General features: G+C 43.6%; 1 protein-coding gene and 1 pseudogene across 1 annotated transcript in view; one reads left to right on the top strand and one right to left on the bottom strand.

The window, feature by feature from the left end:
• TYW1B (tRNA-yW synthesizing protein 1 homolog B) overlaps positions 1 to 14,524 on the bottom strand; it is a 270,344-nt gene extending 255,820 nt beyond the window's left edge. Inside the window, 3 exon segments of the mRNA XM_063605909.1 lie at positions 11,878 to 12,016; positions 12,639 to 12,769; positions 14,182 to 14,524. Coding sequence (XP_063461979.1) covers positions 11,878 to 11,967 — 90 coding nt within the window. The 5' untranslated portion in view covers positions 11,968 to 12,016; positions 12,639 to 12,769; positions 14,182 to 14,524.
• A 194-nt stretch (positions 14,525 to 14,718) lies between these two features.
• On the top strand, positions 14,719 to 23,509 carry LOC117978804 (ribosome maturation protein SBDS-like; annotated as a pseudogene).
• The last annotated feature ends 224 nt before the right edge of the window (positions 23,510 to 23,733 follow it).

The following is a 23,733-nucleotide window of genomic DNA, read 5'->3' as shown; positions in this document are numbered from 1 at the left end:
TGAATGAAGGGGTCAGCGCAGGGTTTTAAGCAGAGGGATGACATGATTTCACCTAAGTTTTCAAACAGTCATGGAGGTTGCTGAGTTGAGAGTATACTGGAGTCAGAAGAGGGCCGAGTGGTACTGAATCAGAAAGACTGTCTTAGTCCATTTTGCTATAAAGGAGTACCTGAGACTGGGTAATCTATGTCTTTTATTTTTTTGAGAGAAGGTCTCATTCTGTCGCCCAGGCTGAAGTGCAGTGGCACAGTCACGGCTTACTGCAGCCTTGACCTCCTGGGCTCAAGCAATCCTCCCACCTCAGCCGCCCGAGTAGCTAGGACTACAGGCACACGCCACCATGCCTGACTAAATTTTGAATTTTTTGTAGAGATAGAGTTTTCCCATGTTGCACAGGTTGGTCTCGAACTCCTGGGCTCAAGTGATCCACCTGCCTTGGCCTCCCAAAGTGCTGGGATTATAGGCGTGAGCCACTGTGCCTAGCCCAATCTATGTTTTAAAAAGGTTTATTTAATGCAGAGAACCCCAGTGAGATATTACATAAGATGGCCATCCCCAAGACACAAAATCATCAGATTCTCCAAAGTCGAAATGAAAGAAAAAATGTTAAAGGCAGCTAGAGAGAAGGGGCAGGTCAGCTACATAGGGAATCCCATCAGGGTAACAGTGGACCTGTCAGCAGAAACCCTACAATCCAGAAGAGATTGGGGCCTATATTGAGCATTCTTAAAGAAAAGAAATTTCAAGCAGGGCATGGTGGCTCACATCTGTAATCCCAGCACTTCGGGAGGCAAAGATGGGTGGATTACCTGAGGTCAGGAGTTAGAGACCAGCCTGACCAACATGGTGAAACCCCATCTCTACTAAAAATGCAAAAATTAGCCAGATGTGGTGGCGCACACCTGTAGTCCCAGCTACTCGGGAGGCTGAGGCAGGAGAATCACTTGAACCCGGGAGGCGAAGGTTGCAGTGAGCTGAGATCGCACCACTGCACTCCAGCCTGGGTGACAGAGAAAGACTCTGTCTCAAAAAAGAAAACAAGAAATTTCAACCAAGAATTTCATATCCAGCCAAATTAAGCTTCATAAGCGAAGGAGAAACAAGATCCTTTCAGGCAAACAAATGCTAAGGGAATTTATTACAACCAGACCTGCCTTACAAGAGGTCCTTAAGGAAGTGCTAACTATGTAAAGGAAAAACTGTTATGGGCCACCATAAAAAGGTTTATTTGGTTCACAATTCTGATATCTGAAAAAGTTCAAGATTGGACATCTACATCTGGTGAGGGCTCCAGGCTGCTTCTACTCCTGGCAGAGTAGAAGTGAAAGGGAGCTGGCAAGCACAAAGATCACATAGCAAGAGAAGAAACAAGAGTGCAGGAGAGGTTCCAGGCTCTTCTTACCAACAAGCTCTCTTGGGAACTAAGACAGCAAGAACTCACTCACCCTTCCCCCAGGGATTCATCTATTCAGGAGGGATCTGCCCCCAGGACCCAAACACCTCCCATTAGGCCCATCACCAATGCGAGGGATCAAATTTCAACATCAGTTTTGGGGGAACAAACAACAAATTATAGCAGAAGTCAATGGTGAGATGACTGTCCGAATCCAGACAAAATATCATGGCAGTGTCAAAGCTGTGAGAATCAACAACATGGAGTTACTTATGCGAAAATATCCCTGACAGTAAGAGCTACGGAAGACAAAGAATTCGCACACTTAGATTTTTTTTTTTTTTTTTTTTTGAGACAAGGTTTCACTCTGTCCCCCAGGCTGGAGTGCAGTGGCGCCATCTTGGCTCACTGCAACCTCTGCCTCCCGGGTTCAAGTGATTCTCGTGCCTTAGCCTCCCATGTAGCTGGGATTACAGGCATGTGCCAGCACACCAGGCTAATTTTTGTATTTTTTAGTACAAATGGGGTTTTGCCATGTTGGCCAGGCTAATCTCAAACTCCTGACCTCAAGTGACCCACCTGCCTCAGCCTCCTAAACTGCTGGGATTACAGGCGTGAGCCATCACACCTGGCCTCACACTCAAATTCCTGATAATGAGAAAGATTCTACAAAAAATACAACCTTGCACAAAGACCACTGCAACCTTACACAAAAAATACTACTGCAAGGACATCTGCCCAGCAACTTCATGTCCAACCTTGGATTGTGTCACCTTTGTTATTAACCTTTGTAGGCAAGAATAATTATTTCAAAACAATTCTGTAATCCTCATTTTTTCCCTTAAAAATCTTTGCCTTCCTTTACTTCCCTGAATACATGCAGTTTACTATGGCAATTGTATCCCCATTGCAATGTACGTGCTATTCCCAAACAAACATCTTTTCTTTTGGAGAGCCTCTCTATGGTATTTAGGTTGACAATGGCATGGACCAGGGGAGTAGCAGTGAAGGTGGTAAGAAGTGATTGGAAACTGAATCTATTCTTAAAGTAGAACAAACAGAATCTGCTGACAAACTGGACATGGGTTGTATAAAAAGAAGTCAAAAGGTGTTTTGGACCAAGCAATTGGAAGGATAAAGTTGTCATTTACTGAAATTGTAAGGATTACAAGTAGAGCAGGCTTGGGCAGAAAATTGGGAGTTCAGTTTTGAGCACACTGATGTTAAGATGCTTACTAGACATTCATATGATGCTCTAAGAAAGGTAACTCGATATGAAAGTCTGGAGTTGAGAGAAACAGTTAAGATTAGAAACAGAAATTTAGGGGCAGGCACGTGGCTCAAGCCTGTAATCCTAACACTTTCAGTGGCCGAGGCGGGTGAATCACTTGAGGCTAGGACTTTGAGACCAGCCTGGCCAACATGCAGAAACCCCGTCTCCCCTAAAAATACAAAAATCCCAGCACTTTGGGAGGCCAACGCCACTGCACTCCAGCCTGGGTGACAGAGTAAGACCCTGCCTCAAAAAAAAAAAAAAGAAGAAGAAGAAGAAAAAAGAAGAAGAAAAAGAAAAAGTTACAAAAATATAAGAGAAAAGATCTGAGACACAGAAGACGATCCAAAAGGTAGAACATCCCACAGGAATCCAAGAAAAAAAGAAATGAAAAGGGAAAAAAAATTCATCCAAGAAATATTAACAGAACTAATGCACACAAATCGTCAAAATGCATACAAATTGTCAAAACAAAAAAAATCAAGTATACAGAACAATAGCTGAAAAAGATCCAAATAGTCACCTTCCCATAAAATTTCCAGAAATCAAGGACAAAGAAATGATCCGAAAATCTTCCAGAAACAAAATAATCAAGTCATCTACAAATTTGCCTTCTCATTAGCAATACTAACATGCTGGAAGACAATGAAGTTACGCCTTCTGAGGCAAAAGTTTTTAATAGTCTTCTATACACGACCAAATCCGAATCAATCAAATCCAACAGCAGAACGAAGAAATATTGAGATGGGCTGGGCACAGTGGCTCACACCTGTAATCCTAGCCCAATATTGAGATGGGCTGGGCATGGTGATTCATGCCTCTAACCCTAGACAGAAGGATCGCTTGAGGCCAGGAGTCAAGACCAGCCTGGGCAACATAAGGAGACCCCATCTCTACAAAAAAAAATTTTTTAATTAGCCCAGCATGGTGGCACAAGCCCATATTCTCATCTATCCAGGAGGGTGAGGCAGGAGAATTGCTGAAGCCCAAGAGGTCGAGGCTGCAGTGAACTAAAATCATGCCACTGCACTCCAGCTTGGGTGACAGAGCAAGACCCTATCTCTTTTTTTCTTCTTTCCTTTTTTTTTTTGTTTGAGACAGGTTCTCACTCTGCCACCCAGGCTGGAGTGCAGTGGTGCAATCTAAGCTCACTGCAACCTCCACCTCCCAGATTCAAGCAATTCTCCTGCCTCAGCCTCCCAAGTAGCTGGAATTACAGGTGTGCACCACCACGCCCAGCTAATTTTTTGTATTTTTAGTAGAAATGGGGTTTTGCTTTGTTGCCGAGGCTGGTCTTGAACTCCTGGCCTCAAGTGGTCTGCCCACCTCGGCCTCCCAAAGTGCTGAGATTACAGGCGTGAGCCACCACGCCGGGCCAAGACCTCGTCTCTTAAAAAATAAAAATAAAGGCCGGGCACGGTGGCTCACGCCTGTAATCCCAACACTTTGGGAGGCCAAGGCGGGCAGATCACGAGGTCAGGAGTTCGAGACCAGTCAGACCACCATGGTGAAACCCCACCTCTACTAAAAATACAAAAACTAGCTGGGCGTAGTGGTGGGCGCCTATAGTCCCAGCTACTCAGGAGGCTGAGGCAGAAGAATCGCTTGAACCCGGGAAGCAGAGGTTGCAGTGAGCCGAGATCGCGCCACTGCACTCCAGCCTGGCGACACAGCGAGACTCCATCTCAAAAAAATAAATAAATAAAAAATAAATGAAATAAAATAAAATAAATAAAAATAAATTCAGATGGCGCAGCTTTAAGGTGGAAGATGGCTATCTACCCCAAAATCAACTATGATATGGACAGCAACATTAAGCCACTGAGACTTGAGGGTTGTTTGTATAAACTAATTAATATAGTCAATAACTTTTGTGTAATGTTGATAAATCTAGAAACACAGCATAAGCATCAGAGGAACTAAAAATAGAAATAGTTAAAAGGTTTCTGGAGAGTACATTTCATTATTAACTTTCTGTACACCTGGATTTGTTACCATCTGCAAGTATTCGTTTGATCTTTTTGATCATTTTTTTAAAAAACGTAAAAACATGCATAAAGAGGCTCTGAAAAAGGTTTTTTATGAGTAACATTAAAAGGACTTTGCTTTGGCTGCTCAGACACCTTTTTGCTTTTTTTCAGGTTTCCCACCTCCATTGCTTAAGGTTTAACTTAACAAGTGACCTTCGACTGTAAAATGAAGCAAAGTATCTGCACTCAAGTAGTGAAAACCTAAGAAGTACTATTCTGCGCAATTTCCACAAGAGGGCAGTAGAACCCTCTGAAGTAGTCCACAAAAATAACAGACCTTGATTTTTCCTCTAATTTATTTTCATGCTAGCCTTCCTTAAAATCTTTTCCTAGAAAGCACTAACTACCTGTGACCCGGCTAGGCCTGGTGGCTCATGCCTATCATCTCAGCACTTTGAGGGCCAAGGTGGGTGAATATCTTGAAGCCAGGAATTCAAGACCAGCCTGGACAAGATTGCAAGATCTTGTCTCTACAAAAAAATAAAATAAATTTTTTGGCTGGGAGCGGTGCCTCACGCCTGTAATCCCAGCACTTTAGGAGGCTGAGGCGGGTGACTCATCTGAGGTCAGGAGTTCGAGAGCAGCCTGGCCAATATGGTGAAACCTCGTCTCTACTAAAAATACAAAAATTAACCAGATGTGATGGCAGGCACCTGTAATCCCAGCTACTAGGGAGGCTGAGGCAGGAGAATTGCTCGAACCCAGGAGGCGGAGGTTGTGGTGAGCCGAGATCACACCACTGCACTCCAGGCTGGGGGACAGAGTGAGATACCATCTCAAAAATAAAATAATTTTTTTTTAAATAGCTGTGACCTTGTAACACAGAAACAGGTAGCATCTAGATATAATTAGAGAATGGGACTGGGCACGGTGGCTCACGACTGTAATCCCAACACTTTAGGAGGCCAGGTGGGCAGATTGCTTGAGCCCAAGAGTTTAAGACCAGCCTGGGCAACATGGCAAAACCCCATCTCTACAAAAAATACAAAAATTAGCTGGGTATGGTGGCATGCACCTATAGTCCCAGATACTCAGGAGGCTGAGGTGGGAGGATGCCTTGAGCCCGAGAGGCAGAGGTTGCAGTGAGTGAAGATGGCACAACTGCACTCCAGCCTGGGCAACAGAGAGAGACCCTGTCTCCAAAAAAAAAAAAAAAAAAGCAAAGCAAAAAGGAGAAATCAAAGTACATACCAGATAATCTCACTAAATCCTCACTAAGACCTACTTGCGCTGCATGTGCCATTAAGATATACGGGGTTTAACCTGTAATTTAACTTTGACAAAGTTATGAAATGGTTTTTCTAATATCTTTTTGAAAAAGTCATGGAGGCCATGGGGTTGGCTTGAAACCAGCTTTAGGGGGTTCGATTCCTTCCTTTTATGTCTAGATTTTATGTATACGGGTTCTTCGAATGTATGGTAGGGTGGGGGGCATCCATACAGTCATTCCAGGTTTGTGGAGGGTTCTTCTACTATTAGGACTTTTCGTTTTGAAGCGAAGGCTTCTCAAATCATGAAAATTATTAATATTACTGCTGTTAGGGAAATGAATGAGCCTACGGATGATAGGACATTTCATGTGGTGTATGCATCGGGGTAGTCCGAGTAACGTCGGGGCATTCCAGATAGGCCAAGGAAGTGTTGTGGGAAGAAGGTTAGGTTTACGCCAATGAACATGATAGCAAATTGGATTTTGGCATAGGTTTGGTCTAGGGTGTAGCCTGAGAATAGGGGAAATCAGTGAATGAAACCTCCTATGATGGCGAATACAGCTCCTATTGATAGGACGTAATGGAAGTGGGCTACGACGTAGTATGTGTCGTGTAGTACGATGTCTAATGATGAGTTTGCTAGCACAATGCCGGTTAGGCCACCTACGGTGAAGAGAAAAATGAACCCTAGGGCTCAGAGTACTGCAGCAGATCACTTCATATTGCTTCCGTGGAGTGCAGCGAGTCAGCTAAATACTTTGACGCCGGTGGGAATAGCGATGATTATGGTAGCGGAGGTGAAATAGGCTCGTGTGTCTACGTCTATTCCTACTGTAAATATATGGTGTGCTCACACAATAAACCCTAGGAAACCAATTGATATTATAGCTCAAACCATGCCTATATATCCGAATGGTTCTTTTTTTCCGGAGTAGTAAGTTACAATATGGGAAATTATTCCGAAGCCTGGCAGGATAAGAATATAAACTTCGGGGTGGCCAAAAAATCAGAATAAGTGTTGATATAGAATAGGGTCCCCTCCCCCGGCTGGGTCGAAGAAGGTGGTGTTGAGGTTACGGTCTGTTAATAGTATGGTGATGCCAGCAGCTAGGACTGGGAGGGATAGGAGAAGTAAGACTGCTGTGATTAGGACGGATCAGACGAAAAGGGGTGTTTGGTATTGGGTTATGGCAGGGGGTTTTATATTAATGATTATTGTAATGAAGTTAATGGCTCCTAGGATAGAGGAAATGCCTGCCAGATGCAAGGAGAAGATGGTTAGATCTACGGAAGCTCCAGGGTGGGAGTAGTTTCCTGCTAAGGGAGGGTAGACTGTCCAACCTGTTCCGGCGCCGGCTTCTACTATGGCAGATGCAAGCAGAAGTAGGAGAGAAGGGGGTAGGAGTCAGAAGCTTATGTTGTTTATGCGGGGGAATGCCATATCGGGGGCACCGATTATCAAGGGAACTAGCCAGTTGCCAAAGCCTCCGATTATGATAGGCATTACTATGAAGAAGATTATTACAAACGCATGGGCTGTGACGATGACATTGTAGATGTGGTCATTACCTAGAAGGTTGCCTGGTTGGCCTAGTTCAGCCCGAATAAGGAGACTTAGAGCTGTGCCCAGGACTCCAGCTCATGCGCCGAATAGTAGATATAGTGTTCCAATATCTTTGTGGTTTGTACAGAATAATCAGCGGTCGGCGAACATCAGTAGGATAGGGTAAAATGGCTGAGTGAAGCATTGGACTGTAAATCTAAAGACAGGGGCTAAGCCCCTTTTTACCAGCTCTGAGGTGATTTTCATATTGAATTGCAAATTCGAAGAAGCAGCTTCAAACCTGCCGGGGCTTCTCCCGCCTTTTTTTCCTGCGGCAGGAGAAGTAGATTGAAGCCAGTTGATTAGGGTGTTTAGCTGTTAACTAAGTGTTTGTGGGTTTAAGTCCCATTAATCTAGTAAGGGCTTAGCTTAATTAAAGTGGCTGATTTGCATTCAGTTGATGCAGAGTGGGGTTTTGCAGTCCTTAGCTGTTGCAGAAATTAAGTATTGTAACTTACTGAGGGCTTTGAAGGCTCTTGGTCTGTGTTTAACCTAAATTTCTATAAAATCATTAGTATGAAAGGGGAGATGGGTAGAAGCAGTGTGGTAAGGGTAATGAGTGTAGGGAGGAAGGGGGTAGGTTTTGTATGTTCAAATTGTCATTTTATTTTTACGTTGTTGGATATAGGAAGTAGTGTAATTGAGGTGGAATAGATTAGGCGTAGGTAGAAATAGAGGTTGAGGAGAGTGATGATGGCTATGATGGTGGGGATAATGAGGCTATTGTTTTTTGTGAATTCTTCGATGATAACTCATTTGGGCAAGAAGCCGGTTAGTGGGGGTAGGCCTCCTAGGGAGAGGAGGGTGGATGGAATTAGAGGAGTTAATCATGTTAGCTTGTTTCAGGTGCGAGATAGTAGTAAGGTTGTGGTGCTGGAGTTTAAGTTGAGTAACAGAAATGTGGTAGTAGTTAGGATGATGTAAATAGTTAAATTAAGAATGGTTATGTTGGGGTTGTATGGTAGAACTGCTATTATTCAGCCTATGTGGGTGATTGAGGAGTATGCTAGGATTTTGCGCAGCTGGGTTTGGTTTAGTCCACCTCAGCTGCCTGCTATAATGGATAAGATTGAAAGAGTGAGGAGGTGGTTTACGTTCAGTGATGAAGAAATTTGGTATATAATTGAGATGGGGGCTAATTTTTGTCATGTGAGGAGGAGTAGGCCGGATATTAGGGGGGTGCCTTGGGTAACTTCTGGAACTCAGAAGTGAAAGGGGGCTATTCCTAGTTTTATTGCCATGGCTATTATAATTATTAATGATGAGCACTGATTAGTAGTATTGGTCATGGTTCATTGTCCGGAGAATATGTTGTTGGAGAGGATAGCTATCAGGAGAATTATGGACGCGGTTGCTTGTGTGAGAAAATACTTGATGGCAGCTTCTGTGGAGCGAGGGCTTATTTTTTTGGTTAGAACTGGGATAAAAGCTAGCATGTTTATTTCTAGGCCTACTCAGGTAAAAAATCAGTGTGAGCTTAGCGCTGTAATGAGTGTGCCTGCAAAGATGGTAGAGTAGATGATGGGTTGGGCTAGGGGATTAATTAGTACGGGAAGGGTGTAACCAACATTTTCGGGGTATGGGCCCGATAGCTTATTTAGCTGACCTTACTTTAGGATGAGGTGTGATAGGTGGCACGGAGAATTTTGGATTCTCAGGGATGGGTTCGATTCTCATAGTCCTAGAAATAAGGGGATTTGAACTCCTATTATTTACTCTATCAAAGTAATTCTTTTATCAGACATATTTCTTAGGTTTGAGGGGGAATGCTGGAGATTGTAGTGGGTATGGAGACATATCACATGAGTGATGCTAGGGTGAGTGGTAGGAAGTTTTTTCATAGGAGGTGTATGAGTTGGTCGTAGCGAAATCGGGGATATGCTGTTCGAATTCATAGGAACAGGGAGGTTAGAAGTAGAGCTTTGGTGACAAAATATGTCGTGTAGAGTTCAGGGGAGTGTGCATTGTATGTTGTTCCTAGGAAGATTGTAGTGGTGAGGGTATTTATTATAATAATGTTTATGTATTCGGCTATGAAAAATAGGGCAAAGGGGCCTGCGGCATATTCGATGTTAAAGCCTGAGACTAATTCAGATTCTCCTTCAGTAAGGTCGAAGGGGGTTCGGTTGGTTTCTGCTAGTGTAGAGATAAATCATATTATGGCCAAGGGTCATGATGGCAGGATTAGTCAGAGGTGCTCTTGTGTTGTGATAAGGGTAGAGAGGTTGAAGGAACCACTTATTAGTAGTGTTGATAATAGAATAATGGCTAGAGTGACTTTGTATGAGATTGTTTGGGCTACTGCTCGTAATGCGCCGATCAAGGCGTAGTTCGAGTTTGATGCTCACCCTGATCAGAGGATTGAGTAAACGGCTAGGCTAGAGGTGGCTAGGATAAATAGGAGGCCTAAGTTAAGGTTGACTAGGGGGTTGGGCATGGGAAGGGGGGTTCATAATAGGAGGGCGATGGTGAGGGCTAAGGTTGGGGCGGTGATGTAGAGGGTGATGGTTGAAGTGGAGGGTTTTAGGGGTTCTTTAGTGAAGAGTTTTATGGCGTCAGCGAAAGGCTGTAGTAGTCCGTAGGGACCTACAATGTTGGGGCCTTTGCGTAGTTGTACGTAGCCTAGAATTTTTCGTTCGGTTAGCATTAGGAATGCTATTGCGATTAGGATAGGTACAATGAGTAGGAGGTTGGTCATGGGTATATTGTTAAGAAGAGGAATTGAACCTCTGATTATAAAGTTTTAAGTTTTATGCGATTACCGGGCTCTGCCATCTTAACAAACCCTGTTCTTGGGTGGGTATTGGTGTGGTATTAAATTGAGATGATATCATTTATGGGGGAAGGCGCTTTGTGAAGTAGGCCTTATTTCTCTTGTCCTTTCGTACAGGGAGAAATCTAGAACAGATAGAAACCGACCTGGATTACTCCGGTCTGAACTCAGATCATGTAGGACTTTAATCGTTGAACAAACGAACCTTTAATAGCGGCTGCACCATCGGGATGTCCTGATCCAACATCGAGGTTGTAAACCCTATTGTTGATATGGACTCTGGAATAGGATTGCGCTGTTATCCCTAGGGTAACTTGTTCCGTTGGTCAAGTTATTGGATCAATTGAATGTGGTAATTCGCTTTGACTGGTGAGGTCTTAGCATGTATTGCTCGGAGGTTGGGTTATGCTCGGAGGTCGCCACAACCGAAATTTTTAATGCAGGTTTAATAGTTTAGGACCTGTGGGTTTGTTAAGTATTGTTTGCATTAATGAATTAAAGCTCCATAGGGTCTTCTCGTCTTGCTATGTTATGCCCGCCTCTTCACGGGTAGGTCAATTTCACTGGTTGAAAGTAAGAGACAGCTGAACCCTCGTGGAGCCATTCATACAAGTCCCTATTTAAGGAACAAGTGATTATGCTACCTTTGCACGGTTAACCATGCTATTACCATCTGAGATAACCATACTATTACCATCTGCAATTTACCATTTCACAGATAAGCAACTGAAGCTTAGATGGCACTACAGCCAGACACTGTTCCCCCCCAAAAAAGAGAGAGAATAGGAAGCATCTTTCAACTAGATATCAGCTGTATTTACTTTAGTGTCTACCTTTAACACTTTTAGCACTATCAGAAATCAAAACAAGTTTCATTACATAGATGTGTGACGTGAGGCCAGGTGCAGTGGCTCACGCCTGTAATCCCAGCACTTTGGGAGGCCGAGGCAGGCGGATCACCTGAGCCCAGGAGTTTGAGAGCAGCCTAGCCAACGTGGCAAAAAACCATCTCTACTAAAAATCCAAAAATTAGCCAGGCGTGGTAGCAGGTACCTATAATCCCAGCTACTCGGGAGGCTGAGGCAGGAGAATCGCTTGAGGTGGAGGTGGAGGTTGCAGTGAGCCGAGATCGTGCCACTGCACTCCAGCCTGGGTGACAGAGTGAGACTCTGTCTCAAAAAACAAAATAAAAAATAAACATAGATGTGTGATGTGAAAGTCAGGCCCATATTGGAACTATTGGTGCCATCCTTTTTTCCCTATTCCCTACTTCCATACCCATGGGCATCGATAATGGACTCACAACTTTCTCTAGCCTGCTGAGGCAGAAGCAAGCTTCAGAACAAAGGCCCCCTCAAGACAGTGACCACCAGACACCACCAGTCAGCTCTAACTGGGCACGGGAGATGAAACCCGCCTACCATCGCAGAAAGGAAAAATATTTGAGAGGAAAAGGCTGGGAGAAAGAATAAAGAAGGTTAGATGACCAATTCAGTTCACTGCTAAAGGACAGTTCACTGCTAAAGTTCACTGCTAAAGGGATTTTCTTAAAGTGTCAGGAAACCAAAGGAAAAGCATCATATAAAGTTCTTACCTTTGCTGTTCCAGTCTGAGAATCATAAAAAATCTTCACTCCAGACACAAAAATGTCTTTCTCTCGAAGGGAGACATAACCATTTGTCATCAAATCCTGAGCTGCTTTTGGAACAGATTTTTCCTGTTAAGTTCCTGCCCTTGAAGACAAATAATTACACAAAATCCATCAAGTCTAAATCGTTTCCCAACTTCAGCAGGGATGAAAGTTAGCACAGATACTGACACACTTTATTTTTCTCTTAATCTGACACACCTGTATTTTTCTCTTAAATCTTTCTGGTTGTATTCCTCAAATATTAGCCCCTTGGTATAATAAGGTCCTTTAATAGGCAGGACCCACATTTTTAAGGCTCATGATTTCCTTTCCCTCCAAGAAAAAACTTTACATACTTTTATCCTATAAGGTATTTTAGTAGAATAATAGTAGGAACTTATTTTCTGATCCTTAATGGAAAGGAAAGAGAGGACTACTGACCCTTAAAGGTATAAAACAAATTTGTTTTTCATATAAAAGGTTCACTTTTCATTACAAAAATCTTCCTGTATCTTAAAAATGAGACACACCTATCAAAGAAAAAGTAAATAACTTAATCCAAGATAACTTAGTCTCCAAAAACTTAGAGAAGAAATTTATTTTAGGCATTTCATTAAAATGTCTAAAGACCAAACACAAAAGTAATTAAAGGTTCCTTTTAGTGTTTAAATCCTCTATAAAATCTGATGCCTAAATACTCTATTAAAAAAAATAACTCCACTTACCTGCATCTTGATGACAATCTGGACACAAATCCAAAGGCTAATGCTAACAGCAAAGCCCAAATAAATGTAAAACCTGTTTATCCACAATGATATTAAAGGTGAGGAGAGGTCCCATGTATCCGCAGAAGGATCTAAATTTAAAATGACACACACAGATAATTTCATTTAAAGCTACATATACAAAGATATCCTTCCCGATTTTTTTTTTTTTTTTTTTTTTTTTTTTTTTTTTTGAGACGGAGTCTCGCTCTGTCGCCCAGGCTGGAGTGCAGTGGCGCGATCTCCGCTCACTGCAAGCTCCGCCTCCCGGGTTCACGCCATTCTCCTGCCTCAGCCTCCCGAGTAGCTGGGACTACAGGCGCCCGCTACCACGCCCGGCTAATTTTTTTGTATTTTTAGTAGAGACGGGGTTTCACCGTGTTAGCCAGGATGGTCTCGATCTCCTGACCTCGTGATCCGCCCGCCTCGGCCTCCCAAAGTGCTGGGATTACAGGCGTGAGCCACCGCGCCCGGCCCCTTCCCGATTTTAAGAAGAAAACAAAACCAACCTTACATTCAACAACCCAGCTAAGAAATCTAATTTAAAAATCAACTGTTGGCCGGGCACAGTGGCTCATGCCTGTAATCCCAGCACTTTGGGTGGCTGAGGCGGGCAGATCACCTGAGGTCAGGAGTTCGAGACCAGCCTGGCCAACATGGTGAAACCCTGCCTCTACTAAAAATACAAAAATTAGCCGGGCATGGTGGCGCGCGCCTGTAATCCCAGCTACTCGGGAGGCTGAGGCAGGAGAACTGCTTGCACCTGGGAGGCAGAGGTTGCAGTGAGCCAAGATTGCGCCACCGCACTCCAGCCTGGGCGACAGAGCAAGGCTCCATCTCGGGGGGGGGGGGAGGAAATCAACTGTAATAAAAATAACACACTATGTAGTAACGTAATAAAATTATCATACTGTTAACACTAACTCAAAGAAAAAACAGAATATAAAATTGTATCTTCACTTCGAAATGAGCATTTAGAAGCAAGAGAAGGAACATAAAGTAAAAATACTTAATGTGAAATTAAGTTAATTGTTTTGTCGTGCTTGCTCCATAAAAAAAGCTTAAGTAGTAAAAGTACTCTTTTTACTAACTGTACTTTCAAAGGCTCACGGTTAAACTTGTAAAAGATTCTCAAGTAACTGACCTTACGCCTCATTTTTTTTTTAAGAGAGATATGGAAGGACCTGGCTTCAAACGTTCAACCTGGGAGCAATTTCAAAAGTCGAAGCCTGAAATTTAGGCTTTACAGGTGCAAAAGTCCTAATACACGTGGGTAAAGTGGGAGGGGTAGTTTTCTGTCTAACCCCCTAGCCTCAAAAGGCAAAAAGCCAGGTCAAAAGTAGGGATCAGTCCTCCTTGCTCTCAGCGGCGGCTAGCCGGTGCTGTCAAGTGCAACAGTCTCCGAAGGAAGGGGACCGAGGACGCCACTCCGCCCGGAGAGGGTCTCAGTAAAACGTTTACCTCCCCTGCCGCCCCAGGGTCCTTGCCCGCCGAGTGCCCTTACCCATCCTCCTCAGAGCCGACAGGAGACTACGATCTCGGACCTGGAGAGCCCGAAGGTTCGCATTGGTACTGCGAGACGCACCGAGCTACCTCGCCGCGTTAGCGGCGTACCGAGTGCCTGCAGAACTGTGGGCAGCTATGACGCTGCCAGGCCGGTCCTGATTGGTTCAGAGGACGAAGAGGTGGGCCCAGAGGAAAGCCCGGAGCTCCGGGAAAGGAAGCCAGTGCCCGGTGCGCTCTCGACCCTGCTCCGATTGGCTCAGAGGGGAAAGGGGGCGTGTCCAGAAATAAGCACCGCCCGGAGTTCCGGGCGATGAAGGCGGAGCGCTTCCGCCTCCGTTTGGATTGGCTCAGACTGGGAAAAGGCGGGTCCAGAGAGAAATGATTGGCATGGGAAAATTAAAAGAGGAAAGGAGTGGGGAGCGGGGGAAATGCTATGTGGGCCTGTTTGGATCTTAATTGAAATAAACAGACTGTAGAAAGGCATTATTTTTGGGAAACCCGAGGATGGACTTGCTATTAGATGATATTAAGGAATTGTAGTTAATCTCGTCGCGTGTATCTGTTAAGGGCTATAGGCTGGAGTATTTAATGCTGAAACCATATGATGCTTTCTTTAAAATACCCCCAACCGGCCGGGCGCTGTGACTCAAACCTGTAATCCCAGCACTTTGGGAAGCCGAAGCGGGAGGATCGCTTGAGCCCAGGAGTTCGAGACCAGCCTGAGCAACATAGTGAGACCTCGTCTGTACAAAAAATTTTTTTAATTATTTATTTAATTAAATTAGCTTGGCGTGGCCGCTCACACCTGTAGTCCCAGCTACTTGGGAAGCTAACGCTGGAAGATCGCTCGAACCCAGGAGGTCGAAGCTGCAGTGGGGCCATGACCCTGCCACTGCACTCCAGCCTGGGTGACAGAGTGAGACTGACTTTAAAAAAAAAAAAAGTAAATAAAAAAGCAACAAAAAAATGAAAAAAGAATAAAACAAGGATGGCAAAATGTTGATAGCGCGGTGATGGGTACATGGAAGGTTCATTACACTTTTTTGTCTACATTTTATGTTAAAATATTTCTATTATAAAAGGGTGAGTAAATAAAAATATTTATCATAAAATAATTCTATTATAAAAAAATTTCTATTATAAAGTGGGTCTGGCCCTTGAATTCCGCGGAACGAGGTGGTGCCAACGCTGTGTTTCAACCCGGTCACTAAACATCCGCGAGCATCCTGTCAGAGCTCTCAGCTCATTGGCGAAAGTAAAACGCCAAGGAAAAGCACCTCCCTTTTTGGGCGTGGAAAGATGGCATAAAAAGCCACAATGCGCAGGCGTCATCGCTCACTTTTCCCCTCCCGGCTTCTGCTCCACCTGACGCCTGCGCAGTAAGTAAGCCTGCCAGACACGCTGTGGCGGCTGCCTGAAGCTAGTGAGTCGCGGCACCGCGCACTTGTGGTTGGGTCAGTGCCGCGCGCCGCTCGGTCGTTACCGCGAGGCGCTGGTGGCCTACAGGCTGGGCAGCGCGGGTCAGCCCTGGTTCGCCGGCTTCTGGGTCTTTGAACAGCCGCGATGTCGATCTTCACCCCCACCAACCAGATCCGCCTAACCAATGTGGCCGTGGTACGGATGAAGCGCGCCGGGAAGCGCTTCGAAATCGCCTGCTACAAAAACAAGGTCGTCGGCTGGCGGAGCGGCGTGTGAGTAGCCCCCTCCCTCGGGCCTGGGCCTGGGCCTGAGCCGTCACCTCCGAGGCGGCCTGTCTCTGCCCAAGTCGAGTGAATGGGCCAGGCTGGGGTGTTTGTTGGCCGGGGAGGAAATGGAACATTCCGGCTGTGAGCATGAGACGTCGCTGTCCGAGCTTGGCGCCTAAGCCAAGGGTTTCTTTATTTAGTTGGTTCCGATTGGGTTGTTGGTTTGGGGTTTTGTTTTGTTGGTGTCATAAAAGCTGCAGCCAAGAAATCTCATAATTGTGGTCCTTTTCCTAGAATAATGATGGCTGAGAACCTAGTGTTCCGAATACTGTCATAGATCTCAGTAGCCCTAGCAGTTTAAAGTGCGTAGTGTCTTCACTGCTGCCATCTAGGGACTGGCATTCCGTGGCAGCAGCTGTCTGCACCCCACCCTTGTGTTTCTTACGTCCTCCCATGACATTTTTCTCCAGTGAGCAAATGGTAGGGCAAATACAGTTCTGAGTTTTGAAAATGTTCCCTCAGGCCGATGCGGGCAGATCACTTGAGTCCAGGAGTTCGAGGCCAGCCTGGCCAACATGAAACACCATCTCTACTAAAAATACAAAATTAGCCGGGTGTGGTGGCGCATGCCTGTAATCCCAGCTACTCAGGAGTCTGAGGCAGGAGAATCACTTGAACCCGGGAGGCGGACGTTGCAGTGAGCCGAGATCGCGCCATTGCACTCCAGCCTAGGCAAAAACAGTGAAATTCCATCTAGGGGCGGGGGTGGGGGGGGAAGAAAAAGAAAACTGCCCTCTACACTAAAGATCATCAGGGGGATTTGTTGTGTCTTGCCGTTCATGTTGTTGCCATCTCGTATTTAAATGTAAATGCATGTCCAAGTTTCAAGTATATTCACATAGGACTTTCTCTCCTGCCCTCACAAGGGAAAAAGACCTTGATGAAGTTCTGCAGACCCACTCAGTGTTTGTAAATGTTTCCTAAGGTCAGGTTGCCGAGAAGGAAGATCTCATCAGTGCGTTTGGAACAGATGACCAAACTGAAATCTGTAAGCAGGCGGGTAACAGCTGCAGCATAGCTAACCCTAATAACCATTTATAACGTATTTGTAGATATATTAAACATTAAAGCCTGTTTTTCTGGAGGAAAGACTAACCAAGCAATAATGTGAACTGCACAATATCACTTCTAATAATAAAGAACTTGGTGGTTTTGTTTTTTTGTGTGGTTTTTTTTTTTTTTTTTTTGCCAAAACCTGAAATCAGATTTTCTACTAAATTACCTCATTTTTCTATAAATTACCTCATTTATAGAATGTGGTATACCTGAAAACTGAATTTGTTTTCAAGTATTTCATCTTTCAGACCCTTTTATTTTTTTGGCGGGGGACAGAGTCTTGCTCTGTTGCCCTTGGCTGGAGTGCAGTGCACTTCACTGCACTCAGCTCACTGCAACCTCTGCCTCCTGGGTTCAAGCGATTCTCTTGCCTCAGCTTCCAGGGTAGCTGGGATTACAGGTGCCCACCACCCTGCCCGGCTAATTTTTGGATTTTTAGTAGAGATGGGGTTTCACCATGTTGGCCAGGTTGGTCTCAAACTCCTGACCTTGGGTGATATGCCCACCTTAGCCACCCAAAGTGCTGGGATTACAGATGTGAGCCACTGCGCCCAGCCAAAAGATTCTTGCATCTTTTGGGCAAAGCTCAAACCATTACTTACATATTAATAGCTGGAGAGGATGAAATTTAATTTTCTCCCCAGTTACTCATTTTTTGTCGTCAGTTAATAAATAGTGTGTGATAAAGAAAGATAGTGATTTCTTAACTGTGTTGGCATTTTTTTAGATTTTGACTAAAGGAGAAGTTCAAGTATCAGATAAAGACACACACAACTGGAGCAGATGTTTAGGGACATTGCAACTATTGTGGCAGACAAATGTGTGACTCCTGAAACAAAGAGACCATACACCGTGATCCTTATTGAGAGAGCCATGAAGGACATCCACTATTCGGTGAAAACCAACAGGAGTACAAAACAGCAGGTGAGTGGTCTCTCATGTCATCAAAATATAGCCATGAAAATCAGTTTTCTCTGAAGAAATCATTAAAATAGTGGGTCTGGGGCCAGGCACAATGGTTCATACCCGTAATCCTAGCACTTTGGGAGCCAAGATGGGAGGATTGCTTGAGGCCTGGAAACAGCCTGGGAAACATAGGGACGCCCCATCTCTACATTTTTTTATTTATTTATTGTTTTTTTTTTTTTTTGAGACAGAGTCGCACTGTGTTGCCCAGGCTGGAGTGCAGTGGCACGATCTCGGCTCACTACAATCTCCACCTCCCGCGTTCAAGCAAGTCTCCTGCCTCAGCCTCCCAAGTAGCTGGGATTATAGGCACGTGCCACCACACCCAGCTAATTTTGTTATTTTTAGTAGAGTTGAGGTTTCACCATGTTGGCCAGGCTGGTCTTGAACTCCTGACCTCAGGTGATCCGTCCACCTTGGCCTCCCAAAGTGCTGGGATTACAGGCGTCAGCTACCGTACCCTACCTCTAATTTTTTTAATATAAAAAATTAAATTTAAAAAAATGGGTTTGCATGGAAGCAAGTGGGTAGAAGTTTTGTGGAAGAGATGGAGGAAAAGGACGGGGTTGTAAAGATAAGTAGTTTTTTTTTTCAAGTAAACACAAATATGTATATAGGACTTTCTTCTTCCTATCCAAATCAAACTTTTAAAGACAAAACTTGAGTTTTTAAAGGGTCATTTTAACACCTCTTTTTGAATTTTTTAATTTACATATAATTCACATACAATAAATTTCACACTCATAAAGTGTGTACACTTTAAGTGGTATATTAACAAAGTTTGGGAACCTTCCCTGCTACCTGGTTTGAGAACATTTTCATCACCACAAAAAGAAAGTCAGTGTCCATTAGTAGCCATCCCCCATTTTCCCCCCACAGGCCCCTCCCAACCACTAATCTCCTGTCGTTATGGACTTGTCAATTCTGGACATTTCATATAAATGGAATCATACAATATATGGCCTTTTCAGGGTTCATACATGTTGTAACCTGCATCAGCATGTCATTTCTTTTTTATGCCGGAATAATAGCCCACTGTATGGAAAAAAACATATTTTGTTCATTCATTTATCAGTTGATAGACATTGGGTTGCTTTCACTTTTGAGCTATGATGAGCAATGCTGCTATAAAATTTCTTGTATGTTTTTGTGTAGACATATGTTTTCATTTCTGTATACCTGGGGACTACCAAACCTATTTCTAAAACAGCTGCACCATTTTACATTACCACCAACAGCGTTTAAGAGTTCAGTTTCTCCGCATCCTCAGTAATGCTTGTCATTGTCTGCCTTTTTGATGATGGCCATCCTGGTGGTATCTTGTCGTCGTTTTGATTTGCATTTCCTTAATAATGATTTGAGCATATTTCCATGTGCTTATTGGTGCCTCGTCTGTCTGCTTTTGAGAAATCTCTGTTCAGGTTCTTTGCTCCCTTTTTTTTCTTGCTCTGTCACCCAGACTAGAGTGCAGTGGCGCGATCTTGGCTCATTGCAAACTCTGCCTCCCGGATTCAAGCAATTCTCCTGCCTCAGCCTCTTGAGTAGCTGGTACTACAGGCGTGTGCTACCACACCCGGCTAATTTTTCTTTTTTTGTATTTTTAGTAGAGACGGGGTTTCACCATGTTGGCCAGGCTGGTCTCGAATTCCTGAGCTTGTGATGCACCCACCTCGGCCTCCCAAAGTGCTGGGATTACAGGCGTGAGCCACCACACCTGGCCTTCACTTTCTTCATAATTTTTTTCTTCTTGATAAGTCCAATTTTTCTATTTTTTTTTTAACGGTCACTTATGTTCTTAATGTTATACCTAAGAAACCATTACCTAATCCAACTACATGGAAACTACTTTGTTTTTGAAAACCTTATGAAATAATATAGTAGAAGAAATTGCATTCTCGATTTTGTCTTGGTAGGCTTTGGAAGTGATAAAGCAGTTAAAAGAGAAAATGCAGATAGAACGTGCTCACATGAGGCTTCGGTTCATCCTTCCAGTGAATGAAGGCAAGAAGCTGAAAGAAAAGCTCAAGCCGCTGATCAAGGTCATAGAAAGTAAAGATTATGGCCAACAGTTAGAAATCGTAAGAGTCAAATATTTTCTTTGCTTCATGTTACCTAAATATTGTATTCTCTAGTAATAAATTTGTAGCAAACATTCAGACGTTGTAAACAGTCAGATATTTTCTTTTCTTTTTTTTTTCTTTTTTTTTTTTTTTTTTTTTGAGATGGAGTCTTGCTCTGTTGCCCAGGCTGGAGTGCAGTGGCGCAATCTCGGCTCACTGCAAGCTTCGCTTCCCGGGTTCATGCCATTCTCCTGCCTCAGCCTCCCGTGTAGCTGGGACTACAGGCGCCCGCCACCACGCCTGGCTAATTTTTCGTACTTTTTAGTAGAGATGGGGTTTCACCGTGTTAGCCAGGATGGTCTTGATCTCCTGACCTCATGATCCACCTGCCTCGGCCTCCCAAAGTGCAGGGATTTACGGGCGTGAGCCACTGTGCCCAGCCAGATATTCTCTTAAGACTAAAGGTTGGTCAGCCTTGTTTACCACAAATCCTTTTATTTTTTTCCCAGCATTTATTTTTGTCATATATTATGCATAGTGTTTTAGATACATGATTTTAGCAAATTTAGCAACTATTTAAAATAAGCCACTTAAAAATTGCTATTTTAGTGGAAGATTGATAATTCCAATTACCTGAAAAATTTTGCAAAAATTAGTACAAAGCACACTATGGGAATTTATATTGAGTTTTCAGAGATAGCTCAATTGCGTGCTTTACTCCAGTGCTGATCATAATCCTAAAAGGCAATCCCAAATACCACAATCCCAATGTTGAAATCATAAAAAAATCAAAATCTCTAAAGTCCAAAGCCTGAACTTCTAATATCTTGAAAATCACAGTTCCAAAAGATTGAATCCTGGCTCGGCGCAGTGGCTCACGCCTGTAATCCCAGCACTTTGGGAGGCTGAGGCAGGCGGATCACCTGAGGTCGGGAATTCGAGACCAGCCTGACCAACATGGAGAAACCCTGTCTCTACTAAAAATACAAAATGGTCAGGCGTGGTGGCACATCCCTGTAATCCCAGCTACTTGGGAGGCTGAGTCAGAAGAATCACTTGAACATGGGAGGCAGAGGTTGCGGTGAGCCAAGATTGCACCATTGCACTCCAGCCTGGGCAACAAGAGCGAAACTCCATCTCAAAAAAAAAAAAAAAAAAGATTGAATCCTGAATGATGAAATTCTGAAAGCTGAATTCTGGCAAAAGGATTAGCACTCTTTGAGTTGTATGCAGGATAGTCGCGTCTGGTTAATTGCATCATGTGAGGAAAAGCTAGGACCTTGTTATTGTCTTCATTTGAAAATTAAAAATGGTTTAAAGAGATGAGTCTGGGTGCCAAGTTGATAAGGGGTGGAATTGTGGATGTAATTTTAGGTGTCAACTTGACTGGAAAGGAATCCCTAGAAGCCTGATAAAGCATTATTTGGGGTATGTCTGTGAGGGTGTTTCCAGAGGATATTAGTGTGTGAACCTGGTGACACTAAACACAGAACATTTTAAAGAAGCAGCGAAACCATTATGTCCTTATGACCTCACCCCACAGCTTCAAACACAGTGTAAATTCAGCTGTCTACAAATTCATGTTTTCAAGGCTTTGCAGCTTATTCATTCATTTATTTATTTATTTATTTATTTATTTATTTATTTTTGAGACAGAGTTTCACTCTCGTTGCCCAGGCTAGAGTGCAATGGTGTGATCTCAGCTCACTGCAACCTCTGCCTCCCGGGTTCAAGCGATTCTCCTGCCTCAGCCTCCCGAGTAGCTGGGATTACAGGCATGTGCCACCTCGCCCAGCTAATTTTGTATTTTTGGTAGAGACAGGGTTTCTCCATGTTGGTCAGGCTGGTCTCGAACTCCTGACCTCAGGTGATCCACCAGCCTCGGCCTCCCAAAGTGCTGGGATTACAGGCGTGAGCCACCGCGCCCTGTCTGCAGCTTCTTTTTAAAAGTAAATGACCTGTAGAGAAGTGTTGAGTATGTGAGTATCCACTGTAGATGTGAACTAACCCATCTGACACTACTTGAAGTTCTAAAATCTTTGCAAAACTGTACACGTGGGCCAGGCACAGTGGCTCATACCTGTAATCCCAGCACTTTGGGAGGCCGAGGCGAGCAGATAACACGGTGAAACCCTGTCTCTACTAAAAATACAAAAAATAAGCCAGGTGTGGTGGTGGGCGTCTGTAATCCCAGTGTCTTGGGAGGCCGAGGCAGGAGAATCACTTGAACCTGGGAGGCGGAGGCTGCAGTGAGCCGAGATCACACCACTGCACTCTATCTCAAAAAAAATTTTAAAAAAACATACACATGGTGTCTACATAAGTCTTCACATTGCTTTTTCTCCTTCATACGTGGAGGTGACTTTACTGAGCTATAAAATGTAATGTTAAATTTTAGTATGAGAAGAATCAGAGTTTTCTAGTTTGTCCCTTCCATTTACAGCTGAAGAATCAGAATAAGTGTTTAAACATAGGGATTAATGCCTTGTCACAGGGGGCTACATGGATACTTGAGGGCAGAGGCTGAACTGGAACCCAGTGTGCTGCCCTACCCATTGTCTTATCTATTGCACCATAGAACTGTGGTATTATTAGAGATCTGGACAGCATTGTGCTTGCCTCAAAGGAAGTTAAGGCTGAGTTTATTCTGTGTCTTGCTCATCCTCATGTGGTGAACTGCTACGTTAAATGTTTCAGGTATGTCTGATTGACCTGGGCTGCTTCCGAGAAATTGATGAGCTAATAAAAAAGGAAACCAAAGGCAAAGGTTCTTTGGAAGTACTCAATCTGAAAGATTTGGAAGAAGGAGATGAGAAATTTGAATGACACCCATCAGTCTCTTCACCTCTAAAACACTAAAGTGTTTTCGTTTCCGACGGCACTGTTTCATGTCTGTGGTCTGCCAAATACTTGCTCAAACTATTTGACATTTTCTATCTTTGTGTTAACAGTGGACACAGCAAGGCCTACCTACATAAGTATAATAATGTGGGAATGATTTGGTTTTCATTATAAACTGGGGTCTAAATCCTAAAGCAAAATTGAAACTCCAGGATGCAAAGTCCAGAGTGGCATTTTGCTACTCTGTCTCATGCCTTGATAGCTTTCCAAAATGAAAGTTACTTGAGGCAGCTCTTGTGGGTGAAAAGTTATTTGTACAGTAGAGTAAGATTATTAGGGGTATGTCTATATGACAAAAGGGGGGTCTTTCCTAAAAAGGAAAACATGATGCTTCATCTCTACTTAATGGAACTTGTGTTCTGAGGGTCATTATGGTATCGCAATATAAAGCTTGGATGATGTTCCTGATTATCTGAGAAACAGATATAGAAAAATTGTGCCGGACTTAAATAATTTTCGTTGAACATGCTGCCATAACTTAGATTATTCTTGGTTAAAAAATAAAAGTCACTTTATTTCTAATTCTTAAAGTTTGTAATATATATTAATATAGCTAAAATTGTATGTAATCAATAAAACCACTCTTATGTTTATTAAACTATGGCTTGTGTTTCTAGACAACTTCCTAACTCCCTTTCTTTTCTCTGCCTGTGTCTGTGGTAGGGTTAGGGAGTTGTTAGGAGAACTAAATAAGTCCATATGAAGAGTGCTTAGAACAGGGCCTGTACTTGTAAACGCCTGAAAAATTTTTGCTAACACTTGGGATGTAACTGAAGTATTATTTTAGTATTTAAACACGTAAATGGACAAGGTGCAAGCTTT

The sequence above is a fragment of the Pan paniscus genome, chromosome 6, assembly GCF_029289425.2.
Source record: "Pan paniscus chromosome 6, NHGRI_mPanPan1-v2.0_pri, whole genome shotgun sequence".
Lineage (NCBI taxonomy): Eukaryota > Metazoa > Chordata > Mammalia > Primates > Hominidae > Pan > Pan paniscus.
Note: the sequence above shows the minus strand (reverse complement) of the source record. Positions and strands in the feature narration are given on the sequence as shown.